This window comes from Phycodurus eques, chromosome 22, assembly GCF_024500275.1.
Source record: "Phycodurus eques isolate BA_2022a chromosome 22, UOR_Pequ_1.1, whole genome shotgun sequence".
Taxonomy (NCBI): domain Eukaryota; kingdom Metazoa; phylum Chordata; class Actinopteri; order Syngnathiformes; family Syngnathidae; genus Phycodurus; species Phycodurus eques.
The window spans coordinates 7,459,480-7,476,642 of NC_084546.1; the positions used below are offsets into that span (position 1 = coordinate 7,459,480).

At 40.8% G+C, this 17,163-nt stretch overlaps 2 protein-coding genes across 3 annotated transcripts; one reads left to right on the forward strand and one right to left on the reverse strand.

Moving 5' to 3' along the window:
* Positions 1–130: 130 nt before the first annotated feature.
* LOC133397033 (FYVE, RhoGEF and PH domain-containing protein 4-like) lies at positions 131–7,977 on the forward strand. Of its 2 annotated transcripts, none has more exons than XM_061667437.1 (15): positions 131–251; positions 1,493–1,627; positions 1,693–2,191; positions 2,725–3,073; positions 3,139–3,284; positions 3,668–3,824; positions 4,155–4,293; positions 4,394–4,452; positions 4,533–4,676; positions 5,570–5,742; positions 5,837–5,867; positions 6,002–6,085; positions 6,146–6,415; positions 7,410–7,544; positions 7,643–7,977. In XM_061667437.1, the coding sequence occupies exons 1-15, from the start codon at positions 131–133 to the stop codon at positions 7,871–7,873; spliced, it is 2,673 nt and encodes an 890-aa protein (XP_061523421.1). In that variant the 3' UTR covers positions 7,874–7,977. The 2 variants fall into 2 exon arrangements, with proteins under 2 accessions (XP_061523421.1, XP_061523423.1); XM_061667439.1 differs by lacking the exon at positions 131–251 and adding an exon at positions 981–1,104.
* LOC133397035 (DENN domain-containing protein 11-like) lies at positions 7,786–17,124 on the reverse strand. Its single transcript, XM_061667441.1, has 9 exons — positions 16,589–17,124; positions 14,671–14,770; positions 13,774–13,932; positions 12,395–12,551; positions 12,192–12,330; positions 11,988–12,119; positions 10,858–11,008; positions 10,712–10,780; positions 7,786–9,752 (listed from the first exon to the last, which is right to left on the reverse strand). The coding sequence occupies exons 1-9, from the start codon at positions 16,947–16,949 to the stop codon at positions 9,557–9,559; spliced, it is 1,464 nt and encodes a 487-aa protein (XP_061523425.1). The 5' UTR covers positions 16,950–17,124; the 3' UTR covers positions 7,786–9,556.
* Positions 17,125–17,163: the final 39 nt, after the last annotated feature.

Genomic DNA, 17,163 nt, shown 5'->3' on the forward strand with positions numbered 1-17,163 from the left:
GCCTCTCCATTATAATTAACCGCAGCAGCTCTGCCACACCCCCTGCCGCACGTTCAACACACCGTACGCCTCCTCTCACTACTCAGTATTGACTTAACTTATTCGAACAGCAAGTTGACACACTTTGGCCATGTTTGACCTAAAGAAGAGGAATAGTTTGACGCTGAACAGCAGCAGCCGCGACGTGGAGGAGTTCAGGCGCGTGGCGGTCCGACGGAGGGCGAAAGACGCCGCCCCGGATTGTCACACAGGTGAGCCGCACTCCCTAAAAACACACTTTGAGCCAACTCGACACGTTAATTACTCTTTGGGAAGTTATCACCAAAAAAACAAAAAAAAGAGGTCACCTCATCGTCTTTTGGAGCAATTGAAGGACAATCACACTGGGTAGCCGTTAATTAACACATTATATTATTAGTCGGTAAACCACTTAAATAATACTTCACAAGTGTCTTTAATTGGCTTAAACGACTGCTCGCATCATTTCATGTTCTGTCAACTTCCAAACACAATGACGTCATGTGTTCTCGGTGCATGCATTGTGAATGGTGTTAATTGGTGCCTGTTGGATTATTGAGAGGCAAATCCTTTCCCCCTGATTCAGCCTGAACTTTCCCCTTTTGCTGCTTTTTTTGTTTGGCAATCACACACTCGCAGCAACACACACACACACAAAGGCCCAGTGTTCCACTGCTGAAGGGTTTGTTTTACGCCAAATGTCTCATTCTTGCCCAGATGGCACTGATAGAATATGGAGTCAACAGTGCCAACCATGACTTGGAACTGTACGTGGGAAATGAAGCTGATTCTTCTTCATACAGCTGACGAATGTGTCATTTCTGCATTCAAATCCTGGTTGTAAATGGATTTTAAGTGAATTCTGCAATGGGAAATGTTTACCCTTGAGCCTCTACAAGAAGAGCGAAATAAATGCCACTCCTTCCATATGCTGACATGTTAAATCGTGTAAGGAGGCAACACAGAAGTGAGAAAGCAGAAGTGTGACATAGTTGAGCCTTAAACCCGCAGGATGTGTTCAGCAGAGCCCTGGGACTGAGACACATTAGCTTAAAGCAATGGAATCTTTGCCCAAGTTAGTGTAAGGTAAGAACATCGGAATCGGAAAATGATCGACAGGAAGGAGGTCAGTGTGGATCTGTTTGCGTGTTAACTATATTGCTGATTTTGACCACTACTTTTCTGAGTTCAAGTTGAGTCGCTGCCTCGAATTGATTTTAAAAATGTCAATATGCAGTGTGAGATGTAATCAGGTCCAGGTTTGCAAGTTGGTTTCCGAATGATAAACAATACAATATTATTTTCAAGAGAACCATATTAAAAAAATGAATAAATCAGCCTTTGCAAAGATAATAATGCTCAGCTTTTATTAAGTCTATTTTGGGTATCTACATGAGAGGAGCAAAATATTCAAAACCAGGTTTTGAATATTTTTTTTGCAGGTGATTTTACAAAGGTCTAATATCTATTTCAGTGGTGAGCAGTGGCGCGTGCGGCTCGTACAGCTGCGGAGGAGGTTCTTGCGACAAGACCTGCGGATCAGCTCCAAACTCTAAACCCAATGAAGACCGAACCAGCCCATCCGAGAGAACCCCCTCTAAGCCACAAGGTGAGCTCAAGTCCAGTTTGACGTCAGAGCAGATTCTGACTGCTAGATGGTGTGTGTCCTCGCAGTGCCTCCAAAACCTGCCCACCTCCAGACGCCGATGAGGACCGAACCACCGTCTTCATCTCGGCTCCCCCCGCGGTATTTGAATGTTGACAAGAGTCCAATCCAAGCGACCTGCTGCCACACGTCCCCGGGTCCGAACAAAGCGGGACCGGGTTTTCTCAACGAGGTACATGTGAGCCCCACCAGGCTGTCCCCGTTTCAGAAAATCCCCAAGCTCATGAGCAGTCCGACATTGGGGTCTCCGAGTCCGGGCAAGAGAGGCATCCGCAGCGGTAGCCCCTCGAGGGAGGGAGGCCACAGCCCGGCCAAGTTGTCCCCACTCTCGAGACTACTTAAGACCCCCAGCCCCGTTCAGGGGAAGATGGGCAGCTACACCCCAGCGAGGAACTCTAAATCCTGGCTAGGATTACACAAGATCCCAAGCGGGAAGACGGAGGGACAAGAAAAGCATGCGGGGAAGTCGCTGAGTGTGCCCGACCTCATTGTCTATTTGGACGAAAGGTTGGATTCTTTTATCACGTTCGCAGGTGTCAAAAGCGAAGGCTTGTCACATTTCCTTATCTGTTGTTCAAAGCTAGCTGTAAATTATAAGAACGACCGAATGCAGGGAAATGTAGTTTTCAAAACATCGTTGGTCGGGGACAAGCTGTGTAACTGCCACGGGCTTAGTATGTAAACAAACACAGTGCAGCTCAGCTTCTGGCGAGCCAAAAAGAAAAGCCACTATTAGTATTTTTATAGCAGAAAGTAACATTGTTCATTTCCTAGAAAGAAGACCAACTATTGTTGTTGTATCCTTAAAAGAAAAGATGTAAGCCATTCAATCTGCACATTTACACAAAACATAAGCAGTTTGTTTGGCTTTTTTTTTTTTTCCATTTGTGAACCGAACACTGAACTACAACAATTTTTTTCCCGTACCGTTTATTACCTCGAGCGATTATACATTGGTTGATGAATAAATGTTTGACTCCCCTGATATAATCCCCTCTGGCATTGTGATAAACTCAGTAACTCCAGGTTTGTTTTATCAGAACTCCATCGAATAAAGCGGATGCTTCTAGACCCGTTATCACCGTCAAACCACCAGCAGACCACAGGGTCAACCGCACCGCAGAGGAAGTCACTTCACGAGGCGAGGAGCGCCGGCTCGGACAAACCGAACCCATCCGTGCTGACAAAGGCTCCAAGATCCGCGTGGGATCCAGGTTCTCTTGCAAATGGACCGAGGCCTCTCGTGAGGGCCAACAGTGCGAGGAGAGTTTTGAGAAGACGAATGAGGAGCTAAAGGAGGAGAACACGGAGCAGAAGCTGTTCAAGATAGTCAGCGAACTCCTGCACACGGAGAAGGCCTACGTGGCCCGCCTCCACCTCTTGGACCAGGTCAGTGTGGGGGACCTGGTCTTGAACCACATCAAAATTGTATTTCACGGACTCCCATGTTGCAGGTGTTCTGCCTGCGTTTGACAGAAGAGGCCGGACGTGGCTCCTTTCCAGCCGAGGTGGTGCGCAACATCTTCTGCAACATCTCTTCTATCTACTCCTTCCACAGCCAGTTTCTGCTGCCTGACCTGGAGGACTGCATCGGACACTGGTGGGTCCTCATGTCACGAAAACGCAATACAGTAAACCCCCACACATTTTTCAGATTTTTGTTTTTGGGATTCACTGTGTGAGCTCACGTCATCTTGCCGTCAACTACGTTTTAGTGAGTTGAAGAGTTCCATTTCGACGCAAGTAGTGCTTTGTCGACATCTTGTGGCAGCCATTGTCAATTCCAAACAATTGCTATTTTTAGCCAGGGTTCGGTGTACCGTTGCAGCTATCAGGAACTCCATATTTGGGTGTATAAAAATCAGTTTTTTTTCCCCCCACCACAAAATCTGATTTTCAAATTTAAGCAAGTCCCCCTTCACCTTGAAAATGTTATGACTGATAATCACCTCACCCTAATCTATGTAAATATTAACCATTCAGGCATGAGTGTCCAGGTTTGGGCAATGTCCTGTTGCAGCACGCCCCCTTCCTGAGGATGTACGCTGACTACGTCAGCAACTTCGACCAGGCCACGGAGCTGGTGAGAATATGGACAGAGCGCTCGTCCGCTTTCCGCAATATCATCGAGGACATCCAGGTAGGAAAACTTTTATATTGTATGAAATATTTTTTAATGGTATCTCAAATTACCGATCATCTAATTCCCTGATGCCCATGTCACTTACAGGCCAGGCTCCGCCTGTTAAGGCCATACACACTCAAAGTCACATATATTCCAGTAAAATGGGGATAGCAAGCCCAAGTGGACAAAATATTACCTCCACCTCACGTGCACGTTATTGTTTAACAATGAAAAATACATTTTTATCCGATTACTCGATTAATCGGTCCAACACTTAAAATAAAATTAAAAAAAAAATATTCGCTAGCTGAAGTCCAAGTTTCAAGTGATCTATTTTCCATGTAGAGTCAGGAAGTGTGTGCCAGCCTAACTCTGCAGCATCACATGTTGGAACCGGTCCAGAGAATTCCTCGCTATGAGATGCTACTCAGGGATTACGTCAAGAAAGTACCCTCCAATAACCCAGACTATGAGTTCGCTCAGCGTAAGTGTCGCAACTCTTTTTCATCTGACATAAATATTCAGTAAATATCAGTTTCTCACTTTTAACCAGTTTGGACCATCTCGGTCTGCCTCCTGCACAGAATCCCTGCAGACAATTTCCATGGCTGCCAACCACTCAAACAGTGCCATTCACAAAGCTGTATGTCATCTCTATATTCATCTTTTGAAGTAACACAAGGGGGTAAAATATATTTCTATATTTTTAATTGTCTCACATAGGAGAGCATCAAGAGGTTGCTGGAGATCTACGAGATGGTCGGAGAGGAAGAAGTGGTGAACCCCACTAATGAGTTCCTCAAGGAGGGTCGTTTGCTGAAGCTCGCAGCGAGGAACACGTCTGCCATGGAGCGCCACCTCTTTCTGGTATGACTACATTTTTGTATTTCATTTTTATTGAATTTATTATACTGATTATAATCCCTCAAGGGCAGATTCAATTTACATTCTGACTTATTTTATGTCCTCATTCTTTTTATATAGTTGGCCTATAGTTAGTTTTTAACTTGCTCTCAAAATATCAATAAAAATACTCATGTGATTGCTAAAAATTATAAAAAAATGTCCCCCCTTCCCCCCTGTCTGTGTATATTCTCAGTAATACAGGTCATGGTAATTCACAAAGGTTGAATGTGGCATTTGGGCTTCTATCTGCTGAATCTGTTTTCTTGTTTTCGGAAAACGTTAAAAAATGACTTTGGCAATTATGCTATTAGGCTAATGTACACTTTTTAAAATTAAAGTAGTGACAATCAAAACCATGTCTACTATGGAGCGGCAATATTTTGAGGGTATGACGCAAATATGTAAAAAATAAAACTTAATTTAAAAAAAATTACGTTAGTGTCCATCAAAATCACATTTGCGATAGAACAACTTTTTCTGGTTCGACTAAATATCTAAGTTATTATTTAATAAATACGGAAATATTTATTTTCCTATGGTTAAAAGAAATTACATGGGCACAAATTTAATTTATTTAAAAAAGGTATAGTTTTTCCAATCAAAACCGGCATCCACCATGAAGCGTTCACTTTCTGGATTGACGACAATGATCGAAAGTACTTTTTTTCAATACAAAATACATTTCTTCAGTAAATACTCTTCAATAACAAATACATTTCTTAATTATGATTCACCCTAATGTAATTATTATATATTTTTTTGTTTTGATTACATCAAGTTATTGTCAATGCCAACTGACCTTTTGATGCAGTTCAGGTATTCGATCTCAGTAGTTTTTCTCTCTTTCTGCATAGTTCAACAACTTCCTGCTGTGCTGCACGCCAAAATTCAGCCTGGTGGGCCAGCGCTTTACGGTGCGCAGCAGAATAGGAGTGGACGGCATGCAGGTGCAGCAGACCGCCAATGAGGACCATCCGTACACCTTCCAGGTGTCGGGCAAGGAGAAAACCCTGGAGCTGCAGGCCAGGTATGCCTTTTTAGACGTGTGTGTGTGTGTGTGTGTGTGTGTGTGAGAGATATGATACATTTATATATTATTTGCTTTGTTTTGTATTTTCTAGCTCTGAACAAGACCGAGATGAGTGGATCAAGGTACTGGCATGCTTTTTTTGCACAATGGTCTGTCACTTAATGACATTACAAGCATAAGTCAAGGTACCACTGTATCTGTTACAATAAGTGTCATGTTACCTTGTACGGAAAAAGATGCACTTTTCGTTCTCCAGGTGACCCAGGATGCCATTGACGTGTTCCAGAAGAAAAATGAGACGTTCAAGTTTGCGTCGAAGGAGCTGAATGCGGAGGAACCAGTAAGTGGGAGAGCGCCCGCGTACGGTGGGAGACACCCGGCTGAGGCTCTTGTTTTCCAGGCGGAAGAGCTGGGGCGACGCGCCCCTCGCTGGATCCGTGACAACGAGGTGACCGTGTGCATGAAGTGCCAGGAGCCCTTCAACGCTCTGACCAGACGCCGACATCACTGCCGGGCTTGCGGCTGTGTCGTGTGCTGGAAGTGCTCCGACAACAAGGTGGCGCTGGCGTACGACTGCAACAAGCTGAACAAGGTCTGCAAATCCTGCTACTCCATCCTGACGGGACAGAGAGGAGGGAGGGGTGACAGCACCAAGAGGCCAAAATCAGCGGTGAGTGGCTTGAAAATGGGGGGTGGGCAAACTTTTGTGCTCAAAGGGTCATACTTGATTTTTTTTTTTAATACGGACAGATGAACCAGGTCAGACTTAAATAAAAAAATAAAAAAAACATATACATGAATGAATACCCTTTTTAAATTTTATGTAAATGTTATGATTTAAATTAAATAATTCATTATTTAAAATGATAATTTACAAATGTTCTTTCCAATTATTTAATTGGATGAAAAAAACAAACATCACTGTAACCAATTTTAGGAAATGGTGGCAACAAAGAAAATAGTTTTTGAATAAAATAATGAATTCTTGTTTTAATGTAATTTGATAGATTTCTTGTAAAGTAAATGAAACTGTTAAAATATTTATTTTCAATTTTCTAAAATTGTATTCCCAACATAAAATAACCAAATTTATGGTTAAGGTTACTCTCCTTTTATTTAACGTATTTATTTGTCATAATTATAGTAAACAATTATATAATCAAATTCAATGTTTTGTTTTTACAAGTATTTTTGTATTATATATAAAATTGTAATAAAATAAGGCATGCTATTTTTAATTGTATTTATAATTAAACCATTATTTTTTTATTTACTTAGGAAATGGTTAAAAAATATTTTAATCTTGGATTCTATTCATGATTAATTTAATACTGTAATTCATTAACACTGAATTTGTTTTTTTACATTTTTTGTCAAGGCATTTAACAATCTTATTGATTTTAGTAATGTAAAAATGTGTAACTGTTTTTGTATTAATTTAATGAGCTGAATAATGATTAATTAAAAATCCATACATTTTTAAATGGCCACCTTTTGGAAATAAACAAAGAATGTAACAAAAATAAAGACTCTTGATAATATAAATGCATGGTGTGCCAGCTTAAGGGCCATACTTTCCCCATCCCTGATCTAAATCCTCAGTTTCATGCATGAACAAATGAAGTACCTTTTTTTTTGGTTAAAATCCCAAATCTGTTTTTTAGTTGGAGTCTTTTCCAGCTTCCTGCATGATAAGCAGCTTCCTGCAATATGGCGACAATCCCAGAACATGGCAGCGGGTGTGGGCTGTCGTCACCAAAACAGAACCTCTGGTCCTCTCTTTGTATGCTGCTCGACAGGTAAGTAACAGACACTGACGTTTTGGTGTTTTTTTTTTTTTTTTTTTAAAACAACGAAATGATGACTTACAGTGGATTTTGTCCCCCCCCCTCCCAAGGATGTGAAGCCCCTCTCCTGTATACCTCTGCTGGGCTGCACAGTGGAAGATCCCTCTCAGAAACTCCAAGGACAATACTGCTTCAATTTAAGACAATCCAAAAGCAGGCACGTGTTCACCTGCGACCACGCGGACGTCAAACAGGCCTGGTTGGCCGCTCTCAAAGCAGCGGCGACGAGCTCAGACGACTGTGCGAGCGAATCCAGCGGGGAAGAATTCATTAGCATTTAGAAGTAGGCAACATTCAAAAGGAGAACTGTGTTTTCCTCACAAGCGGTGTCGCACTTTATTTCTGAAATGGTTTACAGTAAAATAAATAAATAGTTTTAACATGAGTGAGATTGTCCCAACTACTTCTACTACTCAGAGGTTTGCTCAAACCCTGTACAGTTGAGTGAACAATGAGGCTTTACAGGATGGGAATCACCTTTAGAAAACACATTCATTTGATCGCGTGTTATCACAAAGTTACAGCCAGTAAACATATCCTCACTGAAAATAAATTCACAGGGAAAACACAGTGGTACCTTGACGTAAGAGTTCCGACTTTTGCTTTGTCTTGTGAGCAAAAATTTGACATGAGTGTGCAAACAACAAAAGGTAAAGGTCTTCACAGTTGAAGTTAACTGTAAAACATGAATAGTTAACCAAAGGACATAACTTGGCCTCATGAAATTCCATTAGTTTCATGTACAATCAAAACACAATGGGAAAACGCCATAGACAGGCTAATGAAAATAGAATCAATATCCTGGTAGTAATAAACCTTTAAATGACTTGTTAGTTTTATAACATAATTGCCAAAGTCTATTGTAACTTACGGTCACAGTTTGGATTAAAAAAACCAATGTGCTTGCTAAAAAATAGTTTTTTTTTTTTTTTTTTTTTTCTTTACGTGTAGATTCTCAGTCACCTAGGTCATGGTAATCCACAAAAGTTAAATCAGGGCAACTGAACGGTTCTTGTTTGTTAAATATTTTTCTTGTTTTCCAAAAATGTTCAAATTCTACGACTTGGGCAACTATGCTATTTGGCTAACTAACGGATATTTCAACAAACACACACTCATATAGAGCATATAACAGTAACCACACGCATATATAATTTATAGGCTGCAAAAAATGACTATTGCTGCAGCTGAGTTGAGACAGTCTCTGCAAAACTATGTGTATTATGTAGTATACTGCCCTCTGGTGGCCAGGGTATGCAGACCAGAAGGAGCTGCACAATGTCCATTGAATGCAATATTAAAAAAAAAAAAAAAATTGTGTTACTGTTTTTATGAAGTTTTGGAACAGATGAATGGCATATCCATTAATTTCAATGGAGAAAGTTGATTTGCAATAAGAGTGATTTGAGTTGCGAGCGTGGTCTCGGAATGAATTAAACTCTTAAGTCAAGGCACCACTGCAGCAGCAGAAAATGACTTAGCTTCCTCCCGTCAGGCCTGTGCTTGTCTTGATTTGTGTTCAAACCCCAACTGGACGATGGATGCCGAGGCTCAGCTGGCAGCATGCAATTAAGTCCGCGTGGACGCCACTCGAGCCCGTTGAAAAGATTTCAATTTGGTCTCATCGCTGGCTTAAAAAGCAGAAAAGATCCATCCTTTAGCAAAATACAATCAGTTAAACAACAGTGTTCACATTTTTCAAATAAAGAGGTGTCGATTTGTGCATAAATGCTTCATTTAGGCCTGCAACGGACCCAGACTATGAAAAGACAAAACGGTATTTACAGGACGCTAATTTTACCAGGCTGTGTTTACCGGTCATGCAACACAGTCCCCAGGAAGCAGCAGAATGAGATTTGTTGAAATATATATAGAAAATAAAAAATTAAAAAAAGATGACGCAGATATTTCTGGATGAGACGCTATCCTGGTTATGATGACGCAAACTGAGGGGAATCCGGTTCTCAGCTGCAGCAAAGCTGGTCAGACACCAGCAGCGTGTCGAAGCCGTAGATCTCCAACAGGTGGAGCAAGAAGAGCCTGTCGCCGTGCGGGTCCAGGCCCATAGCCCTCACGCTCTCGGCGGTCAGCGTCGGGTCTGGACTGCCCGCCACCTCGCTCAGGGTCTGGAAAATCCTGTTGTTCTGCTCCAGGAAAAACCTAAAGTCAAATCGTACATATCAGTACATACAGTGGTGCCTTGACAAGTGCCACAACTTTCAGCTCGATTTCCATTTTTTGCCCTACAAGGTATGGGTGACTTTCAGACACTCTACTACTACACGGCGGTGGCGAACTTCACAAGATCTGGTCAAGATCTTGTGTGGTTGTGTATTTTGGTGATTAAAATGTATATATCATTTTTTAATTAATTTCTTATGCAATAGTTTATCATTTGGATGTGCTGTAAATCAAATAAAATGTTACTAAAACGTTTACGTTTTATATTTTATTAAATAATTAGTGAATTCAATTTAATTGTCCATTCATTCATCTGTTTTCCATACCATATCCTCAATAGGGTCGCAGGTATAATTTAATTGTATATAATGCAATCTGTTTCCGTTTATTAAATCATTGCTTCATTCAGGAAAATGTAATGATAAATGAAAAAATGGAAATTAATTTCGATTTTATTATCAAAATAACCTATGTTACATAAAATACAAAAACAGGAAAAACTATTTTACACTCTTTATTGAATAATCGCTTTATTATAAGGTGAGAGTCCGATTAAAAATAATGAATACTTTATTGAAACATACTATTTTACATGAACACATTTTATTCCCTTGTGCTTTTTTCTTTTATTGTTGATTAGTCATAAACGATATTGATAAATAATTGTCTAAAAATAAGCATGATTATTTTACAATCAAAATAAAATATATAAAATAAAAATATTAAGGAAAAGGAACTTTAACATTTTTAATTCACTGTACTAGAACATATGATCATTAAACTGATAAATCATTTATTTTATTTTTTTATTTTGACATATTAAACTAAAATGATTTACATCCACATCTTTTTTTTTAACCTCATCTACAAAGGACCCTTGTCCCACAAAAGTTGGCCGACCCCTGTCAAATTTGATTCATCGAGTATTGCGAACTCACAGAATAAAGAGATCCTCTTCACTGGACACACAGTCACCATTCTCCTCCTGAGAGTACAACAGCATCTTCCTGCATCATTGCAAATACAATACAATCAAGACATGACCGCTATATATTGTTTTTAGTTTCTTCTTTATCCGACGTACCTCTGCTCGGTGAGCTTGCGATATTTCTCCCGGTCGGCGTTGCTGATGCGGAGCAGGGGCTTCAGACCCTCTTTGTAGGTCTTGACGTTCTGATTGTCCACGTAGATGTCGTACAGATCCCGCTTCTCCTCGAAGATCTTCTCAGTAGTACCTACAACATCCACAACAATGGGCAAATGGACAAAATGAGCCAGGTCATTCGTTCAAATATTCTTAAAATTGACATTTTACTTTAAAATAATTTACACCAAGTTATTTAAAGTCAATGGAATTTTCATTAATTCATATAATTATTTAGTAAAAAAGGTGGTAAAATATGGAATAAATATTTTTTTAATAAAATGTCATGTTTTAAATGTAATATTAGCAATTTAATTATAATTACATTACCAATTCTTTTAAAGTTTTTTTTCAATTTAGTTTATGTAAAAGTGTTTTTTTGTTGTAATATTCTCTTAATTACAACAAATAAATTGATCAAATATTGAATAAAATGAAGACAAATGTTAAATGTATAAGTAAAGTTTTTTATTTGACTATTTTTTGTAATATTACTTACAATAAATTCAGAAAATTATTAAATAAAAATGATGAATGTACATGTAAAGTTGCTTATTTCACAAATATATTAAACATTTTATTTGTAATAAAGAAACCAATTATTTAACAAAGTAAAAAATGTCAATATACATGGACAATCTGTTATTTTCATAACAGTTTTTATTGTTATTTACAATACATCTCATTATTAAATAAAGTTAAAAATGCTACGTGCATGCAAAGTTGTTTTTTTATTAAACCCTAATTGTATCATTTATAAACATGAACTAATTATTTGACATAATAAAAAATGTTAACTGTACATGTAAAAAAAAATTTTTATTTTTATTTGAACATTTTGCAGTATATTAAGCAATTATGTAAAGATTTTAATTAAGCAATTTTTGAAGAAAAAAAAAGCTCATTTCCCGCAACCAATATGACAGGACTCTTGATAGTGTAAAAGCTCAGCGGGTATGATTAAACAATGAACTTGCTCCACAAGAGTTGCAACCAAAATTCTATTGAATCTTATTAAATGAGTGTATATCTACTGTATGTTTGCCCGACATTATGCAGGTTTCACTCACATGCCACATAGGAGAGCTCATTTTCTAGCGCGCTTATGTCAGCCACGTTGACATAGAAGAAAGGTCTGAACTCGGGCACGGCCACGCCCACCCCTGGGATGGAGATGTTTGCCAGGCAACAGCAGCAGTACACTAAGGGGGATGAAAAAACACAAGCGTCGGTTTTATCCATCTCGCCGTAAAACCCCAGATGCTCCTCCACACCTCTGTAGCAGACTACGCCCACGGGCGGAGGGGAGAAAATGAGGATTCGCCGCCGGAGTAGCGCCAGTTTCCACAGCACCATGATATGCTCGCCGAAGAAGCGGATGAACTGGGACATGCAGCCCGCCGGGTGGGTGATCTGGTACAAGAGGAGACACGTATTCAACATAGAAGCACAAAACAATCTCTTGAAAATGTCAGACCTTCATTTCTGGATGCATGCTGTGGTTGATGGCAGCCCCCCAGGCGTTGATAGGGCAAACTGAAATGACGTCATTGCCGCTAGGGAGTAGCAGTGCCCTCTTGTCCTCGTAGAAGGCCTCCAAGGGAGAGTAGTGGCCGGGGAATTGAAGCTGGAGCCTGGGTCGAGAGAAAAAACAGTATAGCAAGAAAAAAAAAAAAAAAAATCATCATCAATAGGGTGTAGATGTGTGACTTGTCGTACAATTTGACAGTCACTGAATTATACAGTAACTTAGACCCCTAATTACAGCAAACATGTTATATTTACTGAATAACTGTATTACAATAGCGTTAGCGAGCATACTAGCCTAAATAACACGCTCGCACTAACTGACGTGACATCACTCGTCGAAAAATGCACACCAGCACTTTACACGAACGGTATTAGGTCATCAAACTCATCTTTTGGAATCGACACACAATAATGCATTTTTGGGAATACAGGCAAATCGTAACAGTCAGCAGACTGAATCAGTTATTATTAGTGACTGCATCAAACACTATCAATGAATTAAACCGAACAACAACACAAAGTAATTATTTTATTGCTTAGGCCGGAGCACAAAAATATTGAATAGATGTGACTTTCAGCGAATAACTGAGGATAGGTTGTTTTTTTTTTTTTTTTAAATGCGATGGTGCTTTGAGATACGAGTATCCTGACTTACACATTTTCCAAGATACGAGCTGCCACTTGACCAGTTTTTGACAATACAAGCAAAATTTGTAATGCAGGTGCACTTCAGACCCCCACCGCTAGATGGGGGCAGCACACTTCACAACATCCAGCCACCATCAATTCACATTGGTTTCCATGCAGTGGAAGGACAATACCAGTAGGTGGCAGTAAAGCACCATTAAGTTTGTTTGCCAAAAGGCAGAAGAAGAACAAGGTCGAACAATACATCAGGTTTTGGTCTCACATTTTCCGAGGCACATTAGTGGTTGGGAATCACTCACGATACAGTGTGGAAGAAGCGATAAGGGATAGGGGCAGCCTTTCAACTGACGTTTTCAGTTGACCAAGATGTTTTTTTGGGGTTTTTTTTTTAGCTCGTCAGCCCAAACGAGTAATGCTTGCTTCCAGGCCGAGGGCGGCATTCACGAGATGTTAACTGTTTTGTGACCAACAGGGAGCCCTTTGTGAAAAGAGCCGCACAAGTGGATGAGTAAGGAGAATGAGGAAGTGGAAGCTCGAGTTTGGGAATCATGGTGAGGGAAAGCCAAGGGAATACTCGAGATGGTGTTTTGTGGTCAAACAGTACAAACAAGAGCATAACTAATGACTTAAAATCATAGAACGGAGCTTGGAGTCAAACATAGGCCTAATATGTCATACCTGACTTGGTGCTCCAGGAAGCTCATGTAGCGGTAGAGCAAGGTATAGGAAGGCGACAGGATGCCCACCGACTTCATCCTGGCGCCACGCTCCGCCGTGCTCTCCACGGGCATGTTGGCGAAGCAGGCCAGGCCGAAGTAGGAGCCTTTCCGGAAGTATCTGGGCATGCACGGTGTGGGGAGGGGCGGGAGGGATAAATGGAGGGGGAAAAGAGAAGCAGATAAAGCATGTGATTTATGGACGCGCCGGCACAGCCAGATGGCTGATCTCCGTTTTTATTTATTTATTTTGCTTTTTTTTTTTTTTTGTGAGACTAGCGACACATTCTGCCAGGAGGAAGATGCAGCATTTCATATTGTTGTGTAATAAATCAAACATTTGTTACATTTACATTACATATTTCTTACATTTAATGTAGATTAATTTAAATTAAATTGTATTAGAAATGTTAACTATGAGGTCTGTGATGATGTTTTACTTCTGGGACTGGTGACACATTCTGACAATAAATCGTAAAAGAAGAATAAAATAAGAATTTATCGAAAATAATTGCTAAAAATCATCAACCCTAAATTTGATTCTACCAATTGGAAGATTTTCCATTTCATATAGTTGTTTTTAAATTCAGAACCTTGTTTAATAAAATTAAATGTTAAATTTCAAGGACATGCATATTAAATTTAATTCAAAACTTAATACTGGCAATAGGAAGTTTTTTTTTTTTATAATAAAATAAAATATTTTGAAAAAAAAAAAATTCATATTCCATGGGAAGGTCATGTTTTAAAACAAATCTACATACTCTTGTTTCGGCCTGCAAAATATACATAAAATATGAATGAAATGGTCATAAAATATTAATCCTGAAATATTTCCATTAAATTGGCACCCACTTACATAAAGTCTGTGGTGACTCTGTGGGAGCCGCTCGCGATGGCTTTAAACTCCACTCCTTCCAGGTCCATATCTTTGGGTAGGCACCACTCAAGCATGTTGCCTATCACACGCACACATAAGTCATGTTAACACAAGGCTGACAAGCACACATGAACACGCTCAGGCTAAATGAACGACCAGGTCCTGTCACTTAATATGTTGTGCGGCAGCTGAGCAAATATGGACCGATAAGGACATGAATGCAACGGAGGTGACTGTGTTGCACATGTTGAGCTTCAGATAAAAAAATGCTCCACTAAGGCAGCATTGTTTTTGTACTTTGTGCATTAAATCTCAATGCAGTGACACCACAAGTGGTACGCGGGCTGCCTCGAGTGGTACCCAAAAGAATCGCTGCCAGAGTACAGTTCAGTTGTATTTAACCTTGGAGTTCAATACATTTGCATGGAGTGAACCAAAATACAAACAACACTTTTGTGTTTGCTCCCATTTTTCATGAGCTTATCTCAAAGATCTCAGACATTTTCTACATAGACAAAAGGCATATATCTTTCAAAAATGTCTAAATCGGTGTCTACAAATTTGAGAGTGGCCTTTAATTGGGGGCAGCCCAAGGCTGATGTGCACTAACAATGTGTTCCACTGCGTGAGGCAAACGGTGGTCAAGCCTGCTACTGACGAGTGTTCCGACCCCCCAATACAACAAAACTTCACATTTTAGAATGGCCCTTTATCGTGGGCAGCCTTTGGCAAACGTGTGCAATAATCATGCTGTCCAATCGGCATCTTGTCAGCACCTCGGCTGCCTACGATAAAAGGCCACTCTAAAATGTACAATTTACTGTATTGGGGAGCGGGGGAGTTCAGATATCAGTGTCTAGTGTCGCCACCATTTTCCTGACACATTGCAACACATTTATAGCACGTGTGCCTTTGGCTGCCCACAATAAAAGGCCACTCAAAAATGTGCAGTTTTACTGTATTTTCTATCCCAGCAAAGAAAAATTGTTCGCGAACAGATGTATACAGATTTGTGATCAGCTCATAAAAATAATCATGTTGGGCATGCTGCAGCTATTTTCTTTTCGGTGGTACTGTACTTGGTGTAAAAAAGTTTCAGGACCACTGCTGTACATGAGCTGTTAGCTTTACACATCATGTTGGACTTCTTTAATAAAATAAATAAATCCCCAGCTGTGACTGACTTTTTTCCTCCTCTCATGTAACTAAAAAATTGAGCAAAATCCTATTGCACCAGCTGCCCTTTGTCAAAAGGAAGCGCAAGCCCAACCACCATCAAGTGTCCCAGCTGTCCTGTGCACGCAAGCTGCTGTTTGATTTATTATTCCTGTGGAGCAGTGAGCCGACTTGGCTATCCTGTTTCACAAGAAACAGCATAAAAGTCACCAGATATCATTGATTTTGTCAATTCAAGGCCAGGGGTGGGGTTGTGTGTGAAATGTCCTCACGTGAAAAGTGGGATTTTATTGTTGCCAGTGTACCTGCTCATGTAGTCAAATGCTACTTTTCATCAACCAGGTGGAGGCTGGGGCTGAAGATGGGTTTTATCGATTTTAGGGTGGCTAAGACAACAAAACTTTGGCATTAAAACAAAACCAATTTTTTTTTTATGGGGGTGGGGCTTGAGTTTTTTTAGGGGGGCTTAAGGTTCCCTAAAATAGGCCCAGCCACGCCACTGGCCAGGTCATAAAACAGGGCCACACCTGTTTTGAGACATGAATGCAGACACACAATGTTCCCCCCATGTATTCATTCTTATGATTGGGAATCGTAGAAATTGTATTGTTTTGATTGGAGATATGAATAAAAGTGAGCATAAAAGCAGTGTGAGTGTACCACTGTACCTAATGAACTGTCTCCCCATGTCTAGTTGCGTGTTGCATATTTGAGGTCCCACCTGTTCTGGTGTTGAACGTGACCACAAAGACCGACACGATTTGGTCCTTCTCCTCCCATGTCACAATCCGGTCTTCCAGCGGCATATCCCCAGGTCCTGAATCCGGGGGATGCACCAACGCGTCGGGGCGCAGCGTTCCATCCGCGCCCTTCTGGGTGATGGAGGTCGCGGGCGGGGTGCCGCAGCCGTCTGGACCCCCCGGACCGCCGCTCCACCCAAGCCCCGACGCAGAAGAGCCCGACAGGCCACGGCTGTTGGAGGGACTCGACAGCCGGTCCTTGGAGTCTGCACCGGTGGACTTCTCCGCGGACTGAACCTCCTCCCAGTCCAGCAGAGGGGCTCGGTCCGACCGCTCCCCCATCCCGTCTGCGTCTCGGCGCGGATTGCAACTGATGTCTCAGGCGATAGGCACATCCAGCCCCATCCGTGGACGACTTGTTCCCAATGTTTTAAAACGCTTTCATTCTGTTGCAAAATTGCAGCCGTCGCTCACAGATTATTCCTCCCAGGGAGAGCATCAATTTAATGCTGTTGCGAGAGGGGCAACTCCTTCGCTCCGGCTCGAGTAGCGTTCA